General features: G+C 36.3%; 1 protein-coding gene across 4 annotated transcripts in view; it reads left to right on the top strand.

Annotated features, from left to right (window-relative positions):
* The first annotated feature begins 801 nt into the window (after positions 1-801).
* The window catches only part of OPA1 (OPA1 mitochondrial dynamin like GTPase), a 58,785-nt gene continuing 33,169 nt past the window's right edge, over positions 802-26,417 (top strand). Inside the window, exons 1-18 of one of the 4 annotated variants that reach the window (XM_059822977.1) lie at positions 802-830; positions 3,895-4,213; positions 4,520-4,616; positions 5,818-5,925; positions 7,144-7,197; positions 7,841-7,908; positions 12,998-13,108; positions 17,806-17,859; positions 20,487-20,591; positions 21,570-21,656; positions 22,570-22,683; positions 23,014-23,094; positions 23,501-23,575; positions 23,907-23,978; positions 24,126-24,225; positions 24,753-24,883; positions 25,426-25,498; positions 25,590-25,662. In XM_059822977.1, the coding sequence (XP_059678960.1) occupies positions 802-830; positions 3,895-4,213; positions 4,520-4,616; positions 5,818-5,925; positions 7,144-7,197; positions 7,841-7,908; positions 12,998-13,108; positions 17,806-17,859; positions 20,487-20,591; positions 21,570-21,656; positions 22,570-22,683; positions 23,014-23,094; positions 23,501-23,575; positions 23,907-23,978; positions 24,126-24,225; positions 24,753-24,883; positions 25,426-25,498; positions 25,590-25,662 (1,751 nt within the window). The remainder of the gene's footprint in view (positions 831-3,894; positions 4,214-4,519; positions 4,617-5,817; positions 5,926-7,143; positions 7,198-7,840; positions 7,909-12,997; positions 13,109-17,805; positions 17,860-20,486; positions 20,592-21,569; positions 21,657-22,569; positions 22,684-23,013; positions 23,095-23,500; positions 23,576-23,906; positions 23,979-24,125; positions 24,226-24,752; positions 24,884-25,425; positions 25,499-25,589; positions 25,663-26,417) is intronic. The other 3 variants (XM_059822978.1, XM_059822979.1, XM_059822980.1) reach the window with 3 other exon arrangements.

Here is a 26,417-nt window from a genome sequence, read left to right as displayed (position 1 = left end):
CCTCTCAGAAATGACATAACTAGAGGCGATTCTGTCAGAGGGCAAATGGACAGATCTGCTGAACTCTCCTGGTTCCTCTGCTGCCTCAGAATTCCATGTGGTCCTGCCAGCAAAAACCCACCAACAACCCAACAACTCACAGAAGCCCATTGGGACACACCTTGTTTTCCAGCTTTCAAGGCAACACGGCCACCCATTTCACACACTTCTTCAGCGTAACAGCTGGGAACTCATCTGGGAATCTTATTTAAGATTGCGTGGAAGACCCTAGTACAACCACAGGCCTCGACTCGGGGCCGGGCCCCCTCACTGCCCCCTCCAGCCCCGAGGGGTGGGCCAGGCCGTGGAGGCGAGCCCAGGCTGCCCTGGCTGCCTCCACCCTCGCTGACAACAGCCGGGAGTGCTCTGGGCCAGCCCGGGGGCACAGGGGTGAGGCGCTGAGGCCTGGCCCTGCCGTCGCTGGGGTGGGAGAGGGAAACACAAGGCCCGGCTGTGGAGGAACCACAGCCCCCCTGCGCCTCCGCTCCTCCTGGCCGGGCAAACCCCCAGCGGTGCTCCCTCAAAACCCTCCCTTGCCGCCGCTGCGCCCGGAACCTTTGCGCGGGCAGGCGCAGTTTCCAGCCGGGCCGGCCGCAACGGACCGCGGTGCCCGGAAGCGGCGGCAGCCCTGTCAGCCGGCGGCCGCGGCGGCTCCACCTGCCCTTGCGCGCGGCAGCCCGGAGCCCCAGGCGCGGCGGCGGAGCCCCGGCCGGCGGCCGCGGTGCGTGCGGCTCCTCCTCCGGGCACCTCCCGGCCGTTAGGATGTGGCGGACGCGGGCGGCGGCGGCTTGGTGAGCGGGGCGGGCCGTGGCAGGGGTCAGGGCGGGCGCGGCGGGCCGCCGGCGGGCCTGGCCCCTGGGGCGCGGCGGCTGTGCGGAGCGAGCGGCCGCCAGGAGCCGCGACCCTCTCCCTCCTCTTCTGACCTCGGGGCCTCTGCCCGGGACGCGGTGTCGGTTGTACCACCCGTCCCGGCTGAGCAGGCCCGGGGCACCCGTGGGAACGGGGCTGCCCGCCGGGGAGGCCGGAGCCGTATAGCGGGTCGGGGGACGAGGCGGGTGTGTGTGTGCGTGAATGGCGCAGGAGTGAGCCTGAGGCCTGTTGGGGTGGGGCTGCTGCTCTCAGGCGGGCAAATTCCCCATCCTCCAGCTCCCGCGGGACCTGGGGGTGCGAGGTGGAAGGGAGCTGCGTCTCCCACATTTGCCCAGCGGAGTGCCGGCCACCTTCGCGTCCAGACGTTGGACCTCCCCAGCAGCTTCCCTACGTTCCTCTTGTTTGTCATTGTTTTTGTACACGATTCCAGACAGTGGCAGTGACACTGAATGGCCAGTAATCTCACAATGTTCCTTGGCAGATTTGGGGGCAGCACTAGGAAAATAAATGTTGTCTAGTACAGAATGAAAAAGAAAATATCACAGTGCTTTTTGCTGGGTTACATTTGAGAGAGTGTTTCGCAGTTATAGCTATTCAAAGTGTATATAAGCTATCTTTATAGAAAATTTGTCCCAGCGGAGATGGGGATTTTATGAACTCTTAAACTGGAGCAATATGTGTTAAATGTTAGGTATGACTTCCAGGTGGAATGCTTGGCTATCAACAGTAAGAGACCACGTTTTCTTCATTTACAAGGTATCTATAATCTCAGTGCCATACAAGAGTAGTCAGGTTGCAGGCCTGTAATCAGACACGTTCTAATGGCAGAGCTCCTCATATCTGGAAGGCTAATTTTTGGTGGTGGTGGTAAAAATGGCTTTCCAGAGGCTTTAAATTTGGAACTTACTAAATACTTAATTTAATAGTGTTGTTTTGGAACCCTTTTCAGTCTAACTGCACTTTTCAGTGAAGATCTTACAGTGATTTTTTTGGTCAGCATTCATTAGTAGTTTTTAGCAGTGGGAAGAGAGAAGGAAGGACAAAATGAAAGTTTTGGTATACTGATGGAATAGGGTTTGGGTTTTTTTAATGAAATACAAGATTTTAGATGTACAATTAAAGCAGGTAGGGTTTGAAATATGCAATAGCACTTAAAAGGCAATTGTTAATCAAGTTCTTGCTATGAACTCACTGGAACTCAGTTTTTCTTCAGTTTAATCATACAGAATGAATGCTATAAAAGACAGTGTATTTTAAAAGAACAATCACAGAGAAGAAAATTATATATTTTAAAATGCCTTTAGCCTAGGTGAAGACTAATAATAAGTGTCTGCCATAGTATATACTACCACCTCTTGGTCTCTGCTGAAAATATGAAATACCTGTGTAATGATAGTGACTGCAAAACAAAATAAATAACGGCCCAGTCATCAGCTTGCTGTGTACAGGCTTGCCACACCCTGATTTTAAAAACTGTCTTCAAATGCAGGAATTAAAACATTTCTAGTGTGGAGGCACTTTCTTTTTTTTTTTATAGTTATGTAGCTGCTTTTGTATTGGTACTATCTGTGGCTAATTTCTGAGCCTCTTGTAATTCCGTGTCAAAGAGGAGAAACTTGTCACTACTCTAGGGATTATTCTGCTCCTGCTTGTTATGCTCTTTCTAGATACTAAGTTTGTTACTGCAAAGGCACAGCCTTCTAGGTAGTGTAAAGAAGAATATGCCTGTCATAGACAATGTTATCTCTAGTACGTGGAAAATCTCAATGCAATCTCAATTATAGAGCATGTTATTAGAAAATGCTGTAATATTTTCTATTTTATATGATTCACTTATTGTCTTTAAGATCTGTTAATTTTAAATGATTTAGGGTTACGGGGTGAATAATTTGCTTTCTCAATAGTGTGAAGCACTTTTATTCTTTTGTATTTGTCCCCTTTGTAAGCAAATACACTTGTTAATATTGAAAACCCTGAAAAAAGCATCAAGGAACAAGCATTAATTTTAAGAACTGTAACTTCACTTATATTTTGCATCTAGTAAATGATTTAATATTAACCATTCTGATATGATGGTGAGACTAAAAAGTTGCAGAATTGTTTTTTCCAGAGCTGTTGTCTTTTCCCTAAACTAGCAAAGCCACCTCAAAATGTTTCAACATTTTGATAGTGTAATTGAAGGTATACGAGGAGCTGTATTCCAACCTAGGCATGTGCTTTAATATAGGCAGGATTGATAAGGTTCCTGTGTTTTAAAATGCGCTTTTCATGACTGAGCTCTGTTTTCAGAGTCCAATCTTTCAGACTTAAATTTTCACTCTTGCATAAATCTGAATTAATTTATTGAAGTCTTCAGCAAACGTGGTGCAGCCATGTCCAGAAGTAGTATTGTCTATGCATGACCTAAGACAAAACAATAATGCTGTAATCCTAGAGCTGCAGAATATTAGAGTGAAAGGAACAGAAAGATGTCATTAAGTACATGCTTCAGCTGCAAAGGAGAATCCACTTTGCCGGAAAAGGACAAATGTATTTTGCAAAGGAATTTGGTTTTTGAAATATGAAAATCCTCTACAGACTTAATGTTTTCTAAAAGTTTGTTTTGAACAACAAGATAGGCCAAACTGTCAAGTTTTCTTTTATGTTGCAAGTTGATCATAGTCTTCTGTGGACTCTTAGCTCCTGTTTGCCCAAACTGTGTTTTACCACAGACTTGTTACTTGCCTTAATCCAGTGTTGAAGTTAAATTTAATTCATAACAGACTTCATAGATGGTATTTAACATTTTATTTCTGTAATCACTAAAAAAGCTACACCCATTAACACTGTTTACAGCTTTTTATTTTCCTGGTAGCATAGCAGTGATAGCTGGAAATTGTGCATTCAGAGTGATGCTCTAATTTGTGAATTGCTTCTTAAGAGGTTATTGAGTTAATGGTGTGTTGAGGAAATCTGTAACTTAGATTTTTTATTTCTTTCTTTTAGTGTCATCTGCCGGAGTCTAGCAAATAGCAGCTATGGAATAAAAAGAAAATCACCACTTCAAAACTTGCATCTTGTTTCCCGAAGTATACATCACCCCTACTACCCAAGTTCAAAATTTCAAAGACCTCCATTAAGGATATCCATTCAGCTGTTCTCTTCTCTTAATCGTCTTCCCCTACGTAAAACAAAACTTTTAGATGTAAAATATGGATACCAGTCCCACAGGAACTTTTGGCTAACTAGACTAGCATCAAGGCTTCTCAAACTTCGCTATCTTATATTAGGATCTGCTGTAGGTGGTGGTTATACAGCTAAGAAGGTATTTATCTGTGGAAGATATTTTATGCATTTTGTCTTTGTTGTTATTATATGTTTCAGAACAAATATCCACAAAAATTGCAGGATATCATTACAGGATGACAATAAAGATGACTGAAAATGGAAAACAGATTGTTTAGAGAACTAGTATAGATTTTAGAAGACCCAAGTAGTATTATTCATATCTAAAAGATGGTGGGTTACTGTGTTTTTTATGTAGGTATTACTTTTCAATGGATTTCTCATATGCTTATCTCCATACATTTCTTTTTCTATTTCTACTATATTTTTTTCCTTTTTGTATTAGACATATGATCAGTGGAAGGACATGATGCCAGATCTCGATGAATATAAGTGGATTGTTCCTGACTTCATTTGGGAGCTTGATGAACATATTGATTTCGGTATCACAAAAGCTAAAATGCTATTCTATCTAAAGACTAGCATATGTACAACTTAAACATAAGGGTGTAGGTCCTTAGTGCCTCTCTCCAATGCAGTAGTATCTTTATAGCTGTAATTTGAGTGAACTTGTATTGCTGGAGTTTGGGTGGGTGTCTTAACAAAGTATTTGTGTCAGTGTGTTTGTAGGAAGAAATTAAACATTGTTTAGCATTGATATTGCGTAATTCATCCTTTCATTTGAGAATGTTCTTGGTCCTTTCGTGTGGTCATGTAATCCCATATTGAAAAGAGACTTGCAACACAATCAAGGGGACTTAAATAGGTTTCTGTAGTATTATGCACAAACTTCTTTCTTTCTATATGAATGACAGTTAAATGTAAATAATATAAATAGAGAAGTAAAAGCTATGTATGATTAAAAGACCAACTGAAAATGCAGAATAGTGAACCTACCTATCTACAAAATTATCTTGAAGATACAGAAAAAAGAAAATGTAAAATATAGACTCTCTTTTCCTGAACCTTCTGGTTACAGTAGGCATATTTCCAGATGAAAGACAGAAATCAAAAAAACAAGCACCGAGTTACTACTTTTATATGTGCAGGGTAGTAAGGTGGTGTTCTTTTTTAAAAACAAAAGTTTATAAAGATTTTACTACATGTATGAGCATTGCATAGATAAATGCAGAGATTGAATAACTGAGACAAATGTTTTCTTGTTTTTGTTGCTAGTGGACACTACATTTTTATAGTGCTCTATAGCTAATAAGTTTTTTTTTTAAGGATTACAAAATTGGCTTATTTATGAAATTGAAAAATAATCTTTTCTTAAAATGTACAAGAGGTGGGCATAGTTACAGTGTTGTGTAATTTTAAAACATCCTCTACAAAGTATGTGAGAGAATAATGCATAAAATGTGGTGAAATGCAGCAATATGTTTTAGAGTATTTTAAAGTACCTGAAGCAACCAACTTATCAGGAGGTTCAAAGTCTAAAAATGCAATTGGTTTTTCAGATCTGATAATCTTTCCCAACACTAAGGGGGGGAGGTGCATGTAGAAAGAAACTTTTTAATTCTTTATTAAAACAAAATTAAAAAGCCATGTCCTGAAACAGTTGCTAGGTTTTACAGCCTAAGCCATTTTTATTCACGAATAAGAAAGCAAAAATACTCATTAGCTGTTGTACTGTTTTTCCAGAAAAGCTTATCAAAGCCCTTCCTGATGCAGATGACATTGCCAAACTTCTGCCTGACTTTGACAAGATTGGAGAGAGCTTCACTTCACTGAAAGGATTTTTTTCTCCTGGTGAGAGCATTTTTCAGCTTAGTTTTAATTTTGAAAACATAAGCTATTACAAGGTGAGGTTACAGATATGTCCTTAGACACTAAAAGAAAGCGGTTCCTGAAAATGCATGCCTTTTCATTGAATATCTCGTCTGAAAGTGTTATGGACACAGGTAAGTGTAATGTATTTTTAAAAGCAAGAATTCTAGTAGCAAGTAGTGAGAACCAAAATGTGAAATTGTATAGAAAACTAGAGTTCTTCTACAACTCCAAACAAAGAGACTGAAAGCTAGGTTGCTTCAGTGAGTCATAAAAGCTGGACTTGTCCAGCTGGAATTTGGGGAAGGTGAGAATGGCACTGGACAGTAACAGTACCACAGCTGTTACGGGAGAAAAGAGTTTGATTATTAAGAATGGTGATTCTTAATGTTGCAAGCATGTGAAATAAGAGATTTGTGACAAAGGTATTCTTTTGGGTTGAGTGGTATTTGTCATCTGGACATAGCTCCAGAAGAACTTGCTTGAAGATTTAGCTTAGGTAGGGGCTGTGTTTCAAAGGAGTAGGTAGGAGTTCTAAATGCTTCACAGAAAGCAGGGGGGTGGTTTTTCGATTCAGTGTGCCTAGGCTTAGTGGTTTTCAGGTTTTGGGAGATATTTAAATAAGACATTTTTGATTGGTGGCCTTCTTAAAACTAAAAAATTATTGATTTCATCATCATGTCTGACTTGCTCTTTAGCACAGCTCAAAACTTCACCCAGCCATTCTTGTATTAGAGTGAAAGATTCTTCCTATTATATACCTTAATAATCACCAAACCATATACATTTGTATTTGTGAAAGATTATATCCGTGAGGTGTCACAGTCGTTGCTCTAAGTGTGTTTGAAAATATTTCCATGTCAGTGTGCATAAGAAGCATATTTTCATTTTCTTAAAATACCGTTAATGGTGGAACTAGTTTATTCATATTATAAACTGAGTGAGCAACTAAGTAGGGATGAAGTTCAACAAAGTGACAAGTAGATTACAATCTCCTATGTATTTTGACTGTTTGAAGTTGTGGTGTTATTGGCTGGTATCGTGAGATGTCACCTTTTATTTGTTATCATACTCACAAGGACATAGTTGACATTTATGGTTGTGTGGTCCTCCAAATGAGACAAAGATCCCTCATCTTTGTTTTGCATTTTGTTTTGTATTTATAATTTTTATTTCCCCTCTTCTGCTGATTTTTCACAGGTTACAATTTGGTTAGTGAAGTCATAGGAGCTTCTGATCTACTTCTGTTGTTAGGTGTGTAAAAGCCCTTTTTACTGCCCTTAACCTGCCTCTTTAAAACAAACTCTTAAAACTATACTAAGAGGAGTGAATATCAATGTAAACACAACTATTTACAGCAATTTAATATTGAACTACAAATACATTCCAATTATTTTAAAAATACTTAGATCCACCCCTGTGAGAATGAATAGATGAATAGTTGATATTTCTCTGCCAGAGTCCTTAGCAGATGCTTTTTATTTCAGGCATTTTCCAGGAGCTTGTTTTGAAAACCTATGTCATTACAGTAGGAAAGACTATCATATTTTTTTTCTTGTTACAATAATACCAATGGAATTTGTATTATACTTTCATGTCTATCAGAAATAATTAATTTTTAAAAAGTTTTCAGAAATTTAGTCATCTAATTGAAGCTGCCTATTCCCTTATGACATAACTAATTTGAGTTACAAACTACTTATAAAATTTTCAGATGAATTTTAAACAATTTCTTTTTCAGTTTCTTATGGTGAACCTTTTTTGCTTGATAGCAACTTCAAAGATTATTGAATTAATAATGCATAGGCATTGAAACTTCAATTTTATATTAGGTGTAGTTTGAGAATTTTTAAGTGCCTTTTGCATGCTACAATGAGTTTCTGTAATTATGTCCTAGGTTCTCCAGGAGAAACAGCATTCAGAGCTACTGACCAGGGATATGACAATGACAAACAGTACAAGAAGGTAATTACTCTCTTGCAAAACTAAAAATATCTGGACAACAGGTAATTTTTTTAAAAGTGCTTCAATAGCTAGTTGTAGATGTTTATTTGAAGCATCTTGAAAATGACTTGAGTATGCACTGCTGGTTTTAATATATACACAGTACAATGATAATAAACATTTTGGTGTAAGGAAAATACAAGGCAGTCATAAAAATCTTTAGGAATTGCATTCTTAAGAAACTTGGTCTGTAGTAAGAATGAAATTTTAGGTATTTTTTTGTGCATTTGCTGTTTTTTCGGGCATGTTCTCAGTGGCATTTGAGCTTATAGTTTATTACTGAAGTTGGTTTAGGCTTTTATGGTTATTTTCAAGTATTTCTGCTTGCAGCCTCATTTCTGTTGACATTTTCACAGTTGTGATTCTTACTTAAGGATCTCTGCCTTAATAAAGAACTTCAACTTAAAGCAGTTTGTGTTTTTACTCTCTTTATTTAGAAAGTGTACATCACATTTTTGTTACTATCTTCTGGAAAAAAATGTTACTGTATTTTGTTAACTAAAAGGTTTAGCATTTTTCTTTGAAGTAAAGAAGGTGAAGTTTAATTTTTTGCTTTTGTGAGTAGTAGATCTCATTTCTATTAAATTCCTAAATTCTAATGTTGTTCATTCTTTAGAAGCTTTTAATTTTTCCTGTGTATATTTAAAAAACTTCTTTAAAAAAATGAAAGGAAAACAATAAGTATCAGGAATTTGTAAATTATTAAATATTTATTTTTGAAACTGAAAACCTAGTGTCTGAACTATAACTGGGGCTTTTACATAAGACACTTCTGAATATGCAGGCATGTATACATTTCTTCTACGTTAGTTCTGCATGGCAATATATAGTGAAACCTGTACAAAGCTCACTTTTTATAATTAGTTTCTTCCCTTTGGAACAGTGATGGATTTCTAAATGAGAAAAAAAATTAGCTTTTTGTTTTGCCTTTGTCAGTAAACTGTCTATTTATTATATGTTGTTTTACTTTCTCTTGAGTGATTGTTTAGCACAGGTTTCACTGTTTAAAACATAAAAAATACTTTACTATTGATTTGTGGGGAAATGGCCATCTTAATTTACTGTCTTTGATAACTAAATTCACTGAGATTTTTACTGAGTACCAGTAATATCACTAATACTTATTCTGGTTTTTCAGATGCAGTGACAACTGCATTTTAATGTTGCCAACAAAACTTTGGCTGTGGTACAGAAAATACCAGCCCATATTAAACCAGTATGATTCATAAAATTTAGTCTGGTGTAGTAATTTTTGGTGCTCCAGTTATATCTGATATGTTACGCTTAGAAAGTGTTGTTTTGCTAATTTATATGATCAATTTTGGTTGTAATATTTCAAACAAGGCACATATGAATAGCTAACATATCATAATCACTTGGTTTATTGGCAAGCAAAATTATTATTTTCTAGACAATAGGTTAGATGGCCTTTTTTCATTCAATGCTTTCCATTGCCAGTCAATACTAGTTAAAGAATTGTGATTGTATGGATGCGTAAAGTGCTGTAGCATGGCATTAAATATGTCTGATGGCTGGTAAGCTGGTTTTCTTTGTGTCCTTGTGAAAAGATAAGTAACTGGTAAAGATCTAGGAATTGCTCATTTGGAGGAATGTTCTGTAGAACAGTTATTGGGCATGGTCTTCAGATGAGTCTCTAAAAACTTCCTGTAGAATGACTGAGAAACTAGTTAGTCTAAAAGATAACTTTGAGAGAGTGAATGTTGTCCCAAACTCTGAATCAGGCTGTACTGCTTCTTGCCAGCTAATGTGGTGTTTATCTCATAATCTCTCATTTAATACAAAAGGTACAACTTTTTGAAAAGAAAACGAAATTAAAATTACTGGAGTGTTCAGATAAGTAATTTAAATAAATGGAGTTTAAATCTGTTTCTACTGGGATTAAGTAAGAAATTTTGTTCTTGGAGAAAGAGGAGAGAAGAGAGTTTTAAAAGCTATAGAGTAGTAAAATATTTTATTGTATTGTATGTGTGGGACTAGCTCAGGCTTGCACTTGATATGGCAGTGTTACCTTCTTAGAAAATTATCTTGCACAATTGTCTGTCTCTAAAAAATTTCCTAAAGAGTTTCAGCTTCCTGTTAAAGCAAGTAAATTCCAAAGCTTAGCCCAAATTCTAAAGAAAATTTATAGTGGTTATAGCTGTGATGAAGTGGGTGTGAAAAATGTGACTCTAGTATTGATTTGGGGATTAGAAGCCAGATAAATAATTCAAAACCAACCATACAGTCCTTTCTCTGCCTTTGGTATTTTGAGAAAATCTCATGCCTTGAAGAACCTGATGCACTGTTGAGGAATTAGCAGTGTGTAGACTGCCCTGTTCAGCCAACACAGGGTCACCTTCAGTTGGTGTAAGAGGCGGCACAGTAACTCTACAGCTACAGCTGGAGAGTGAAAAGGAGGCTTTAGTAAGGAATATCGCTTAACTCTGATCTTCTCCCCCCCCCCCCCCCCGCAACATTCTAGTTTGTTTCGTTCTTTCTTGCAAGTTACGCAATAAAGTTTCCATAATTATCTCTTTTCTATTCATAGCACCATTATATTCCCAACTTAATTCCCAGTTTCATGTTATAGGTACTCTGGATAAAAATGTGACATTTATTCAAATTCTTAGAAATGGATCTCGTTACCTTCCTCATAGTTTCCACCCCTTTAAATCCCTCAGCATTACTTTTCCTGCAAGGACTTACTGTGGCTCAGCTTTTCTCATGAACAATCGCACTGAAGTCAGGGAGAAATAGTGGAAAGAGTCAAGACACGCGAAAAGACAGGGCTTTGGTTGCTCCTGCAAATGAGACACAAATACTTTAGTCATGAGGAACTTTAAATATGCTGTACTTCAGTTGAGTATGATTAACTTTTAATGTAAAATTTTTGTATTTTTTTTAAATCATATGGAGTAACAATGTCAGCACTTGTTTTGCCTGTTTTTATTTATTGTGCACTCAGAATCTCATGATGACTTTGCAGGGTTTGTTCCACTGTGTTTGTCAACTAGTGTTATTCCCCTTTACATTGTTTCTTTGATAATGAAAATAATATAATGATTGTAAACAACCTGTTGAAATCCCATTAATTGATCAATGTGGATTATTATTTTCTCCTAGATAAAATTATTTAAAATAAATACAGTTTTACACTGGAATGTTTGACTTTTTTGCGGGGGGAAACAGTGGTAATGTCCAATGACAGAGAGATGTAAACATTTTTGTTCATGTCCTGGTTCATACCAGCCTGGGTATTGTGCATATATTTCTGTGCTATTTAAGGTTCTTGATTTTTTTTTTTTCCATTTTTTTTTTAATTCAAACCTATAAAGTAAGAAATAGAAAGTAAAGGAAATAAGATTATTGACTGATACATACAAAGAAAGTGTTATTGAGAAGCCTTTTAAAACACTGTATTTTTTACTTGAATATTTCATTAAATGGGGTAACTGTAGTTGGAAAGGGCTTTTCATACTTTACTGTGGAGTAAAAGTCATATGGATCAGATGTCTTAGAAAGTAATTGCACATTAAATAATTAGATTTGGTGACTTGAAACATTTGTTACAGTTCCTGTTTAAATGCTAAAAGGCCTTCATGGCCAGTTTTGTTCAGTGATTTTTTTCTTGTATTTTCTTGACCCATAGCATAATGTTTAAAAGGACTGTGTCAGGTCGCATTGAGAGTTTCCTTGTTTGCGAAATGGCAAAATATTATTGTTCCTCTAGTACTAAGTGTAGCCTTGAGGCTATCTCTCCTTGCTGCTGTATAGAAATGAAATCTCTTTTTTTGCCTGAGTTCTTGGCACAGCTCTAATGCGTTTCTAGTCTGGCAATATAGAAATCCAATAAATCTTAAAGTGGTTCAGTAAAATACAAATGTCAAGATTTTTCTATCCTTGAAATGTTATACAAATCACTATTTAACAAATGTTTATATTTGGTCATTTGATTGTCTCTCTTCTTTTATCCATTCTCCTCTGTGTTGTTTATCCTTATGTGTACATGCCTGTGTGTGTATTTCATGCAACAAATGTATAACTTGATGATAGATGTCCTGAATTATTACACCAAAGTTCTATTTCAGGGTTTGTTCTGATTTCTGAAGTGCATTTTTGAAACCTTTCATTTCACTGAATGTTTTCTTAGAAGAAGATGTAATATTTTTTAAAGAGCTTTATTTAAATAGTTTGTTAATACTTTTGTCTACGTTCTCTGAAATAAATTGTACATAAAGTTCCAGTAGATGCTGGCATAGTATCTCTAAGCCAATTTTGAAAGACAGATTACCATTTCAAGAATATTTGGCGTGGAGGGAGGCGAGAAGAAAACTAAGCTTTGTGGAAATGTTGAATAAGTAAAGGAATAAACACCAAGTTGCAAGGATTTTGAAGTGATCAGGAAGGATTATGACAGCATGAATTTAAACCACAGCGTGTTACAGGAGTGGAGAGGGAGCTTTTTCTATCTTTATGTTCTAGAAACTATTTTGCTTCTCCTAGTTTGAGAAAGTTAAGTAGCAGGCAAAATCATCTTTCTATAAACTGTCTGTGTTGCTGGGAATAAGAACAAAATGAGAATTTTTACATTACTGACAAAGTTGAGCCGATTAGCTGTTGCGCACAACTTTGTGTACACTATCCAAAACACTCTGAATACATGCATGGTTAAGTTGTAAAAAATTGCTGATACTTGAGAACTTCTGGTATGAATAATTGAAATGAAATCCTCAAACCTTTGAGAATATTTTAAAGCCAAGATAGTTGAATTTTTTTCAGATTTAGATTCTTAGTTAAAGTTGAATATAATTATAAAATGTAGCTAAATGTTTATTGTTTTGTTCTACCTGGATTTGCAAAAAGCATGGTTTTGCTGGCTATATCCACTACCAGCTAGCTAGCAATAGATGTTGTTAATGAAATTTCACTTTTGTTTGAACTGACCCATTCATACCTGTTTTTCATCTGTCTTTGTTGTGCCCTTTGGTTTAACTTTGTTCTCCTTACACCCCAAATTTTTCCTCTCCTTTTTATTATAAACTCATGGCAGGGCCTGCTTGGTGAACTCATTCTGTTACAACAACAAATCCAGCAGCACGAAGAGGAAGCACGCAGAGCCGCTGGCCAATATAACATGGGCTCTTCCCAGCAGAAGCGAAAGGTGATGGCTTAAGGGACAATATGTACTGTATTCACACTAATCAAATACTTCAGCTTTCTGCATTTGAACTAGGAAAAAACTAACTAATTAAATCAAGGGCCCAAATAATTATTACAGCCAACTTATCTACAGATGTATAGTCCTGTTTCAGTTTAACCAAGTTGCGTTTAAAGCATGGTGTTAAAAGCAGAACAGGTACTTTGTGTCACTTTGAAATTGTATGTTCTCTGCCTCTATAAAAACTGTTATTTAAAGTTCATACATTAAAAATGCATTTAAGGAAAGTATGTGAATAAACGTGAAGTCTGTTTTCTCTACTGTTGCTTGCTTACAGCAGCTCTATCTTGTAAGAGTATGGCTATTTACAGGCAATATATCTCTGGGAACATTTTTTTCCTGCTTTATACTGTTACCAATCTGAAAATGACAGAAGCACCTTAGAAACGGTTTTGCACAGACAATTAAATATTGCTGTTAATAACAGTCTCTACTGTATATTCATCAAAGGTATTCCTTTGTCTATTTTCCCTCTTAAAGCACAGTTTGTACTGATATGCTGTGGTTGTTGAACATCTGCACATCACTTTACTTGCTTAATTTAATCTCTGATCATTTTATTCATTATTATATTGCTGAGATGAATTGGAAATGCTTCCTAAATTGGGATATTTTAGTTGCCTAATCTGTTACAACCTGTAATTTTTAACCGCATTGCGTTGTTGGCTGCTTCTGTGTCCTCAAAAATCTTTCTGATTATCCATATTTTTTAACAGCTTTGGAATTGAGCACTGGATACAGAACTTAATCTTCTGTACAGCTAAAGATAACTCCCACAGAAAGAGGAACACAGGAAATGTGAATTAAACTTTCAGACATAGTTGCATAGCTGCAATTGTCATGCTTCTTAGTCCGTCAACAGAGTAAATCAGTTTGTTCTCTGAAACTAAAGTAGCATTTTAAATTTAAATATTTTACTTTCTTGCCAGATTATTTTTTTATGGTTTAGAGTTACAGTCCCTGGCCACTCTAAACTGTTAATCTTCCTTTAATTTAAAAAAAAAAAAGCTGGTAAAAGGCAATTTTTCTTCATATTCCATTTTTCAAATTTATTTAGTTGGTATTCTCTCCGGATTTAAAATAACACTGATGTATTCTGTCCTTAGTTATGAATCTAGGCATTGTAAAACAAAATATAATGGAAATGCAATTACTTAAGATTATTTTATCTCAAAAGGTGTCCTACAAATGTCCTCATTCATTCCCTTCCAGATGTGTATTTTAGTAGAAGACTAAAGATGTCTTCAGTGGTCTGAATATTCTTTGTCCAGTTACCCTTTTTTAATAAAGGGAACTCCTTCAGCCTCTGTCAGATTGTATACAGTTTATTGAGAGAGTTGAAGTATGGAATAGTATCTTGAAGTTTATAATAAGGTATATGAAGATGTAAAAAAAAAACGGAAAGGCAATACAATATTAGATATATAAAAATGTATCAGCCTAGTAAACACAATCAGGAAAAAAAACATTAGCTTGATATTACATTTGTTTCTGATTGAAATTCTACCTTGTCTCCATACTTTCTTGCAACTAATTCTGCAATTCCCAAGCTGTGCAATAGCTGTGAGGGCTGTCTTTGTAATTGTTATCCTGACCTCAAAGGCAGGTACTCTGTGTCTTCTGAGTGTTGAAAGTCTAACTGTCCTTGCATATAAGAAGTTTTAATTTAGCATTCAAGTGTGCTGTGTGGCATACATGCCTAATGACAAGGCACATGTTTTTGTCACACTAATCTTTTTGCTTGAAATAAATTGAAAGAGATGGTAAACTATTTTCTTTAATATCTTGATATGAGGATATAACTTAAAGATTCAAATCATTGATCCAAATTCTCCTTTGGAAGAAGAAATTGTTACTGTCATTGAAATAAGTCATTGCATGCCCTTTTGACAGGGCATAAACTAACCTTGTTTATATTTTAACTTAGTTGGCTTGCTTGCCTGTCTACTGGAGAACATGATCATTTAATTTCCATTCTTGGAATTTCTGTTGCCCAATTTACTTGCACATTTTCCATTTTAATGTAATTACTCAATATTAAATCTACTTCAGTTGTAAATTGAATAGTAGTAAGAACTGTCTCACAATCAGGAGAGGGTATTAAAAATAATGTGATTGTTTCCTGTTGATTTTTTTTTTTGTCAGCCTTCTGATAAATATTTAGCAGTATAATCAATTGGTCTTGTATAGCTGCACTGTGCATGGCTGCTTCTTATATGCATTTTGTCTGGGCCTTGATATTTTCATTTATATTATTGGAAATCATTGTAGTTCTTTTGTAGATTTATAAATTTATTTGTAGAATTATTTTTAGTCTGGTTAGAGAATACACAAAACAAGTAACTGTGTTTTCAAAGGTACTGAATTTGCAGAGGCACATACTTATTTTATACAATGTGTGACAAAGGTTTCTGGAAAGCAACCGCTGTGCAAAATGAGTATCTCTATAAGAAGGTTCAGGTAGTCTTAGTAAGCAGGTATCTACAACTTTGTGTGCAGGAACCCTTGATTAAAAATGGCCCCACAGTTTTCTTTTCTCAAAACTCTTTAATGGTGGCAATGGGGGAAGAAGGAGGCATCTTGATGTACAAACCATGCTGAAGTGGATTAAACAAATATTGATGTGCCTATATAGAGATATTTTAATAGTTTTTGGGGGTTTTTTTGTGAGTAGAAATCATAGATCATAAATTAGTCATGTGACTCTTAGTTCTTCAGATTGTTATGATAGTTTTAGCTTTTATTGGCACCTTAAAAATTTTTAGCAATATTGTGAATTACGTTTTCAAAATACTGTATGTGCTAACTGCAGCTAAATGTTCAAAGCACACCTGAACCAAGTGCTGAAGCATATACATCATTCTAGAGCTGTTTCTTATTTTTGACATAACTTACCTAATTGTCCTTGTTAGAATTAATTATCTAGTGCTAGATAATTCTTTGCTTCAGATCTTGCAACATGTAGCTGTGTGCAATATTTTTCCTTACTGTGTTTAACTTAAGTATACTGTACATAAAAGACAGTACTCATGTGGTTAGAGGTAATCTGTGTATAAGTACGTACTTCAAAGATGGATCAAGGCCCCAGAAGTGCTTTCGGGAACAGCTTGCTTAAGAGCGGAGAGCGGGGAAAACGTTAACTGCTTTGTAAATCTGCATCGCGTGAAAACACTTTGTTTTACTTTTCTTTCCTTTATTTTCTTGCTTCTTCTGACTCTCTAGGTCATTCTCTTTTGCCCTTCTATTTTTATTTTCCCCTTATGTCTCTGAGGCATTTAAAGTGTGTGTATATGTAAATATTTATTTATATATACACCACCCTGTGGCTGCATGCATCAGGTTGTCTATGTGCTGAACTAACTGTGTTTCTGATGCGCTTTTGCTATCACTGAACTAATTAACAGAAATGAAAAGGAAGTCAATTTACAGCACTTCCTCTTTGCTGTTTATGAATAAGAAAATAATTGGATATAGACAGAAGTGTCAGCTTGGATTGCTTTCTGTAAAGTGCAGGCATGATGCTGTATATTACAGGTTTAATAGCTAAATAATATCAGTCACTATGAATAACTGTGAATGGTTTTCTTGTTAAATCTGTAACAGCCAGTGTGAAATTATAGTAACTAAACTGATTTGTGTCTAAATGACAGCTGTCCTCTGCATGTTAGGTAATATGCTCTTTCTTTTATGAAGCTAACTTGAGTTGTAAATGTCACATGAGCTTTATTTAAGTCTTGAAGCTTTTACCTATATCATTCTTCCAGTAATTGTTTAGATTATAATTTTTTTCTAAATTTAATATTTCATCAACCATTAGATTTTGTTGTTTGTAAATATTTACGTCATATGAATTTGTATTGCACCATTTATGCTTTTGTCTTGCCTTTGTGTTATTCAAAAGGGATTGTTTTGAACAAGTGTTAATGACATCTTGATGAACCTATTTTAAGAATATTTGACTAAGAATGGCTCTAATTGCCTGATCTTATTACATTTATGCATTGAACTTCAAAATGTTTCGTATTATAATATCCTAATTTTTCCAGGTTTTAATGTAATTTAAATAATTCTAAAATAACCCTTCAAGACTGTCCTGACTAACTACAATTTATGAAGTTTTGCATACATGTTTAGGATTATAATTGTGAAAAACACATATGAAATAAGAATCCCCTTGAAGCTTCAGAAATAGTGAATACTCACCTGAAAGTAGTTTCTATAGCAAGCAGGTGTTTTAGTGATTGTATCCCATTAAGATCATGCTAATTCAGGAGATGAACAAACGAGATCCTCGGAGTTTGACCACTAAAATTACATTTAGGGCAGTGGCCAGAAAACTGAGCACCATATAGAGTTTTGCTTTTCCCTGAGCGCACTTTTCTAGTATTAAGTCTTGAAGGGTTAATTTTTGCATTTGCATGTACTGGAATTTAGACTTTTTTTTTTATGTGAATCTCCTGTTGCAGATGGAACTTTCCATCAGCATTAAATCTCAAATGCTGAAGAGTTTTACTTGCTTTAAAATGCACGTAAAGTCAATTTTCTTATGTGGAATGAAGCTTTCAGTTTGTGATTTGGTTACTTGAGGTGTAAACTAAACTAAACAATGTGTTAGTAGACATGATTATTTTTCTTTGTAGGCTTCTGACAAAGAGAAGATTGATCAACTTCAAGAAGAACTTTTGCGCACTCAGGTAACTTTTCTGAGTTACTGATGTCTTAAGTATAGGTTTATGTGCAGCACACTCAGATTTACTAGACAAAAGCACACCTGAAATATAAGACATTTGGCAAAAATGCAGTGATCTTTTCAATCTGAGTTTATCAATACAGAGTTGACTGTGTTGGCACAGACCAAAGGTCAGTCTAGTCTGTTATTTTGCTGACATTGACTGACAGAGTGAAAGAGGGGAGTGTAAGAATAGGGGAAATATGTAATCATACTTTCCCAAAATACCTTCCTTGCCTTTAATGCTCTATATCTTTTATAACTTCAATGCTACTAAATAGATCTGTGATGTCTTGTATGTTTAAATGGCACATTTGTTGCAGAAGGAAAATTAGTTTACTGATTAAGGAGTTACATTTTAATCTCTTAATCTAGGAAACATAATTTCTGCTAAAGTAAAGAAGTTTTTAAGTGCATTTGCTGACCAAATATCAGAGGTCCAAGAGGACCAAGATGGACATCGTATGGGATATGTGGGGTGAGGTGTTCAGATTATAATACACTGACATTCAGGAGAACCAAAGTATCTTTTTGGTTTTCTTCCGTCAAGAAAAATAATTGCAGTTACAATGCTAGAGTTGTATATAAACGATGCAGTGTTCATCAAAATCTGTTTTGTGAAGCAGTAAGCAGTTCTTCCAATGAAAGCTGTTTCTATGATTGGACTATTTGGTATAAAAATTGTTATGGACAGATTGAAAGCTTTTTCTCTGCCCTCTCTTTGGGATTTAAGAGAACTTTTAATCCCTTTAAGAAACTGCAGAGGATGGTGCTGTTCAGAGTGATGTCCTTTTAAAAAAAAAATCAAAAAGTGAAAATTTGAACAATAATGACAGCTGTTGGTAGGATTTCTTAATATACGTTTCTAAAAAACATTGCTTCACAAAACCCAAGCCACTTTCAATTTCTGAATGTCTTCCGTCTAGTTCAGTTATTGTAATTTAATATGGTCAGAGAAAAGATACGCTTTTGCAAGTGAAATCCTGTTTTCAGTATCTCCTCTGTTACTTCTGTTCGAGAAGCCTGCTTCATTAGCTGGCAGAAAAGGAAAAGATCTGCAGAGATCAGCTTTAGGATCACTGCTTTTCAAACTGGGCTTTTTAGAATTGCGTGGCCTAACTTCAGAGGACCTAGGAGTTCAATAACAGACATTTGGAAAGCCCCTTTTTAATATGAATTTCTGTATATAGTGAATGCATACGTGTTACATTGTTTCACTTACGTAAAACCTATACTTAAAACTTGAGAATGTTAAAATAGTAATAAATCTAGTATATTTTATCAAGGGTGCAAGTACATAGGAGCATTCGTTACTTAAGAACAAAGTCACAAAAATAAAACCGTTTTCACATTCTCCGAAATCTGGTCTTGCATTAGTAGCTAATTCAAAAATTCACTGCATCGGCTCACAAGGACCATTTCCAGCCCTTCTAGGGGGTAGCTTTCATAATGCTGGGCAACGCAGTGTGCAGCTGCAGATCTGGATTACAAAGAAATATTTCATCCCATAGGCAGTCCTTGCAGAGCAGGAATCATGATTCCTCAGCTATATGACTTACAGTTCTTTGTTTAGACAGCAGCAGTTTTTCCTCCTAGGTGTGTTGCCTTACAGCAAACTTGTAAGGGTTTCTTATACTATACCTTAATGGGGCTTTTCAGTGCAAATGTGGTCGAAGATGGGACTCCTTCCTGTCTCATGAGTTGACTTGAACTTCATTTCATTCCAACAAGTTTCATTCCAACAAAGTTTTAGTGTCCTTAACTAGCAAGGCAAAACTAGTTATTTTTGAGCTAGACTTTTTTCAGGGTTGATGCATATTAGTCATTACTTTGGTTTGCTTGCTTACTTTTCTTAAGTTAATGTACAATTAATCTTTTGTTCTATCTGTAGGCTTCTAAATTGATTGGCTCTTTGGCTCAGCCAATTTTTGTTTTATATGGGGGTTTGTAACCTCTTTATATATTTGCTAGTCTTGAAAGCATTTATTACCTTTTTTATAACAGCTTGAAATCTGATTTGTTCTTAAAAGTACACTCAGGCCAAATACATTTCCATGTCATAGAAAACAGTTTTCAGAGTACGTATCAAAACTATATTCATGTCTCATCTTCAGAGGACTATCATAATCTCCTTCTAAACAGGACTGAGCTGGTACAGTTGTTTCTTGAACTGAGGTTGTGTACTGGAGAAAGGGTCTAAACTAGACTTGCAAATTCACATTTAAGCCCAGTGATCTTTTTGATTGAATAGCCAGTTCCCACTGATGTTAATTTCTGTCTGACTGCATATGTGTAGCTCCTTTGCAAATGATGTTCATTTAAGATACTTAAAGATTGATTTATGTATTCACAAGTTTGAACATTGTGGTCGTCTTAAATTTTTTGAAGTAAAGATGTGTTGTGGGGGAAAAAAAAAATTCTAACAGTCTTCTCTCGATGGCCTTGTATTTTAATAAACTGTAGTGATTACAAAGGTTTCTATATTTTTGAAAAAGTTGCCTGAAGGATAAAGTATTTTTGATAGGTAAAATTTTGCTGATATGAGTACTATTTCCGTAATGTCAAGAGTATATTTGTACCACTGTTTTGTAGCTCAAATACCAAAGAATGCTTGAGCGATTAGAGAAGGAGAACAAAGAATTAAGAAAATTGGTACTGCAAAGAGATGACAAGGGAATTCATCAGAGGAAGTTAAAGGTACTTATGTGTTACAAATCAGCATAGAAATATAATTATGCCATATTTTCCATGATGCTATTCTAAATTGTATTTGTTAATTCATAGATTAACTTTTAACATTTGTTACATCTCTGCTAATTTTTTGACATGTTAAGGCTTTTATACATCTCTCTCTTGTTTTTTTTAACTATATAACTTTAGAAAAGGGCTTCAGTTGAAGAGCCCAAATGGGTTACCAGGTCTAACTAAATGACTTAAGTGGGAAATGTGGATTGGGTTTTTTGATGTAGCTTCACTGTATTTGCTAATAAATATGCTTACAACTCTTCTTACACACAGTCTGATACTCTTGTGCTTTGTCATGGGTCTTACTGAGTTTGGTAGGAATATAGTTATGGGATCAGGAAACATCTTTTGATGGTCCTATATAAATCCACAGAGGTTGAACTAAGTATGCTTTTGCTTTTGTCTGCCAACATCCTGAGCATTCTAAAAACGGACATTTTCTGCCTCTCTCTCCATCACTTGCTGACCAGTATGGATCTTCCTCTTTCCTCTGGGCACTGGAAGATAAGGAGTTCTTATTTTTACACAATGAGGTTGATGGTTCTATACCCTTTTAATGTTTACTGTTCATCAAGCTGAAAATATAAGTCTAGATGTTTAATGGAAGAAACTTAATTCAGCTTCCTAACTTAGAAACTGAAGTCTGAGCGCTGTTCTCCTTTGCTGTATGTAAGAGCTCTCATTTCGCTCTTTCAGCAAGATGCATCTGCAGCTGTAGTATTTTCATCCACAGAAGGCAACGGATGACTTTACTTGGTATTGTGCTTCATAAAACAGATATGTGTGCTGCAGTATAGATAGTTTAGGTTTCAAACCATCAGGGGAGAATAAACATGTGATGAGGTTACAGAATATACAGATGAAGTAGTCTGAAACCAATCTTTGTTCTGTTAATTGGCTGTGTTTTCTCTCTGTACTTTTTTTTTGTAGAAATCCTTGATTGATATGTATTCTGAAGTACTTGACATCCTGTCTGATTATGATGCCAGTTATAACACTCAAGATCACCTACCTCGAGTAAGCAGATAAAGAATTCAAGGCTTTTTACTGAAACACCAGTCTTATAATTGAATAGAACATATAATTATATTCCAGAATAATCCAAAGCTAGGGCTAGGCTATTTTCTTGTAACTCCAGGGTTTTTGCTTAAGACATGTTCTCCATTTTCAATGCAATGAGAATTTTGAGAATAATCAATGTAACTTTAAGTCTGCCTTGGCTCATAGATAAAACCATATCTAGATACAGATATTGCTGCTGTGCTCAGCCTTTCATTTTAAATGGTTTCAGTGAGAGCACCTCAGCCTTCTCAGCAGTGTAAAATGACTATTGTTTCCCGGTGTGTACCAGCGGAGCTGAGAAAGTAAGATGCCTCAGCTAACTCTCCACAGTAGTGCTGCTGTTGGAGGGGGGAGCATGAGAAGGGGTTTCACTAGCCTGACTGCTGGTGTTGGGGAGAGCCAGGTGTGCTTCCTGCTTGCACAACCACCTGTAGTACTGGTGACTTCTGTAGGAAGCCAGTAAGATGGGCAAGTGCCAGTAACTACATCAGAATTCAGCCTTCTCCAGGCAGAAGCAGCATCTACCAGATGAGTAGTCTTCAGTGTTTTGCCTGCTGCAAGGATTTTGTACAAGGAGAGAAGAACTGCCTGCCACAAGAACAGCAAGCCCTTCCTCTCTTCGTTAGGTGGCCTGGCAGGTTAGGCCTGTAGGGTGCTTGGTGGACTGTGCTGTCTTAAGCGCAAGTCAATTTTTTTGCATGACTAGAAGTTAGCATTTATTCAAGGATTCCATATCTAAACCAATGCATTTATTGTCAAACATAATACAGCCAGTGTTGATACAGAGTAACATCTGCTTAGTCAGCTTTTGTCTAAGCTTCCAAAACATCCTGCTGAAAGCCAATAGCTGTTTAAACTTTCACTTAAGGTGGTGGTGGTTGGAGATCAAAGTGCAGGAAAAACCAGTGTGTTGGAGATGATTGCCCAAGCCCGCATATTCCCTCGAGGGTCTGGGGAGATGATGACACGTTCCCCTGTTAAGGTAAGAAACATCATAATCTCTGAATCAGCATTTGCTGTATTGTTCTCCTTCTGATTATGCCATTAATTGAAGTATATGTGAACATTCGTTTATAAAATGGCCTCTAAGGAAGTGAATTGTTGCAGTCTATGCCAAAACTTCTGCAGGCCTATGTATGATCCACATATACTATCAGAGTAGTAGTAGTTCCCACTGCAAGTAGTCCTGTGCTAAATAAGCTTTACATACAGCTGTATGTCTGCAGTGTGAAGTATATGTATGCTATGTACTTCTCATGTTTCTCTGTGTTAGATTTACCATATTTTCTCATATAAGGCTTTTACCATTTAGGTAACTCTTAGTGAAGGTCCCCACCATGTGGCTTTATTCAAAGACAGCTCTCGGGAGTTTGATCTGACCAAGGAAGAGGATGTAAGTATAAAGTGACTGGAAGTTAATGTGACTTTTATTAATTCTCTGAAAAATTTTGTGTCTTTGTAGGCTGTTAGCCTCTGTTTAATTAGAGTGAAACATATTTAGTGGGGCAAGGCATTGTATTAGTTATTAAATTATCTCTTAGTATGGTTTTTGGCTGGCAACTGAAGTGGGTAAAATGTAGGAGGAGCTCTTGTGCCAAGACGTTTTTTGGAGTATGCAGGGGTCTGCAGGTAATCTGTTGTTTAGCGCCCCATTTACTGGGCTTAGTTATTCAACATGCGTTTGAGACAGTATTTATAAACAGAGATCTTAATCCCTAAGTCAACTTTTTTACTTATGTTAGTGATTTTTCTTCTAGCGTGATTATAAGGAGTTTGATATTGTGCTTTTCTCAAAACAGCTTGCAGCTTTGAGAAATGAAATAGAAATCAGAATGAGAAATAGTGTGAAGGAAGGATGCACTGTTAGCACTGAGGTAAGACTTGTCTAATATTTAATGGCAAATATCTGTATGTGTGTATCTTTTGTAGGTATTCTTCAAATAGGAGACTGTATAGTGCAAAATATTGAGTATACACAAACTGGATTCACCACAAAGTGTATTTGGACTGTTAAAATCAGTTTTATACCACAATTACATGCACATAAGATTGGACTTCCTATTTAAAATTACAGGCCGTTGCTGATTTAAAGCCTATGTGTGTGTAAATATGTGTTTATATAATTTTATATAGGTGTGTTTGTGTATGTAATTACACACAAAGTGGGTGTGTGTATAAACCTTAAATTTCAATTTTACTTCACAGACCATCTCCTTAAGTGTGAAAGGTCCTGGTTTGCAGAGAATGGTATTGGTTGATTTACCTGGAGTCATTAGTGTAAGTATGCAATAAATAAAAAAAAACCACATCTTTAAGGCATGAAACTGAGGTAGTGTTATTGGTGAGAACATTAGCTGTTGTTTTTCTTTTTTACATCTTTGTTTTCTTTTTTCCTTTAAATATATATCTCCATATGCGTATTAGACTGTGACATCAGGTATGGCTCCAGATACGAAGGAAACTATTTTTAGCATCAGCAAGGCCTACATGCAGAATCCTAATGCCATCATCCTTTGTATTCAAGGTAATAAAAGTCTAGATGATTATCCAACTGGCAGGATTTTTTAATTTTTTTAATTCTGATTCTTATGTGACTCTGGGGACTCTCCTGATTTATAATTTTTTTTTTTTTTCCATTTGTGGTAATTTGTATGGTGTGCAAAACAGCATGCTGTGGAATGTCTATTTATAAATTAAGGCCCTTTGGTATCTGTGGCAAAAAGCAACTTTTTGAGAAGAGTTTTTTTATCATTAAAATAAAATTCAAGATTTCTTCAAAAGTGATTTTGGAGGCAACAGACAATAATAGAGTTTAATATTTTGAGCAAGCTGGTACTTGTTCAAAACTTACACAACTGCAACAAACTAATTTATTTTATGATACTGGGCATAAAGCAAATTTTCACTGTGTATACCTAAAAATTGAATATAGGTGTAATTTTACTGTTTTTCAGTTGTAACATGAAACTTATTTGATGCCTACTATATCTTCAGTACTGCATGTTAGATTACCTTGTCCTGAAAATGTAACTTTGTTTTTGTTTATTTTAGATGGATCAGTGGATGCAGAACGCAGTATTGTCACAGACTTAGTCAGTCAAATGGATCCCCAAGGAAAAAGGACAATTTTTGTGTTGACTAAAGTTGATCTTGCTGAGAAAAATGTGGCTAGCCCAAGCAGGGTGAGCTGAAACTATTTTTCTCATATTGTGATGGCTAAAGTCACATTTGAAAAAATATTTCAGATGCTGTCGGAAATACTGGACCTTACCTACCTGTTCTAGATGTTTTTGAGTGCTTATTTCTGATTCAGTATGACTTTTCTTTTTGGGGGGTGATGGTTGTTTTACTCTCTCTCAGTCTTTGTTTTTAGTGATCAGCTACATGAGTTCAGTCACAGCTTGGCTACAGCTTGCTATAATACTGATTCCTTTCATGCAGGTGACCTGAGCAAGTTCCACTTCCTGAGGAGGCTTTAGGATATTCTGGAATAGGCATTTTCACATTTTGTGTTTTGCTGTGTTGTGCCTTATTTGGTTTATGCCTTTATATATATTTTTTTTTTTTTTTCTTTTAAACATCGGTAGAACTCATTCCCATGACAAATTGCTTCTTATAGTAGTCTATGCATAGGTCCAACTAGGTCTGGCTTTAAAACTGAGCTGAAGAAAAGAATGTCTCTGTGCAAAGTTAACCGTGTTTTTTTAATCCTTTATTTTCATAGATCCAGCAAATAATTGAAGGCAAACTCTTCCCAATGAAAGCTCTGGGTTATTTTGCAGTTGTTACTGGAAAAGGTAAAGAGAACTCTGGCTCTGCTTATTTTCTCCTTGATAGCAGAGAAAGCTGTCTAAATCGAACTGTTGCAGCACTCTCTTCTTTCTGCAGGAAACAGCAGTGAAAGCATTGAATCTATCAAAGAATATGAAGAGGAATTTTTTCAAAATTCAAAGCTGTTGAAGTATGTTGCTATTTATTCCTTGTACTAAAATGAGGCTGTGTTGGTAAATGCTAGCATCAGTTTTTCTTATTGAACTTAAAAAAAGGATTGCAGTGTGGAAACACTATTTGAGATTTAATCTCAAATATTAATCTCAAATTTAAGCAAATTAAGTATCTTGTTGAGGTGACCAAGTTAGCCTGCTCTCCTAATGCTTGCTGTAAGTCAGTGGAGAGAGACAGGCATCTTCAGGCAGCAAGTGATCCCACTGCAGTTCTGAGCCTCTATTCAGAGGTTTCTGTATCTCTCCGTTGGCTCTAGAACAACTAACTTCTCAGCCTATGTCTAGGCACTTGATACAGCAGGGGGAAGTGAATCCAGCCCAAATATCAGTTGTCTTGGTGTGACAACAATGTTGTATTCAAAGGGTTAGCTTGTGTGTTCTGCTGGAAATTCATTGAGCAGAGTTTTGATTTCACAGGCTTGTCTTTCTCAGGAAAGTAAGCTGCATGGTATTTAGGACTGCAGTACCTGCACTGCCACCTCTAGGAAAAAAAATTATTTGTGGTGGGGTTTTTGGTGTTGTTTTTTGTTGGGTTTTTCCCCCTTGCTTTGGTGATTATCTGCATTGAGTATTTTGGAGGAAGAGACTGGAATTTGGGTTAGGTGCAGACTGGCATGTTACTCTGTTATAAAAAGCAAAGCTTTATTCTTGTGAGGAGAAAATGGGGGCCACAAAGCATGGGTGTACATAGAAGAATTTCCTCTGGCTGTCT

The sequence above is a fragment of the Gavia stellata genome, chromosome 11 (assembly GCF_030936135.1).
Source record: "Gavia stellata isolate bGavSte3 chromosome 11, bGavSte3.hap2, whole genome shotgun sequence".
Classification (NCBI taxonomy): Eukaryota; Metazoa; Chordata; class Aves; order Gaviiformes; family Gaviidae; genus Gavia; species Gavia stellata.
The sequence above is the reverse complement of the archived record's forward strand: the minus strand, read 5'-3'. Positions and strand labels throughout refer to the sequence as shown.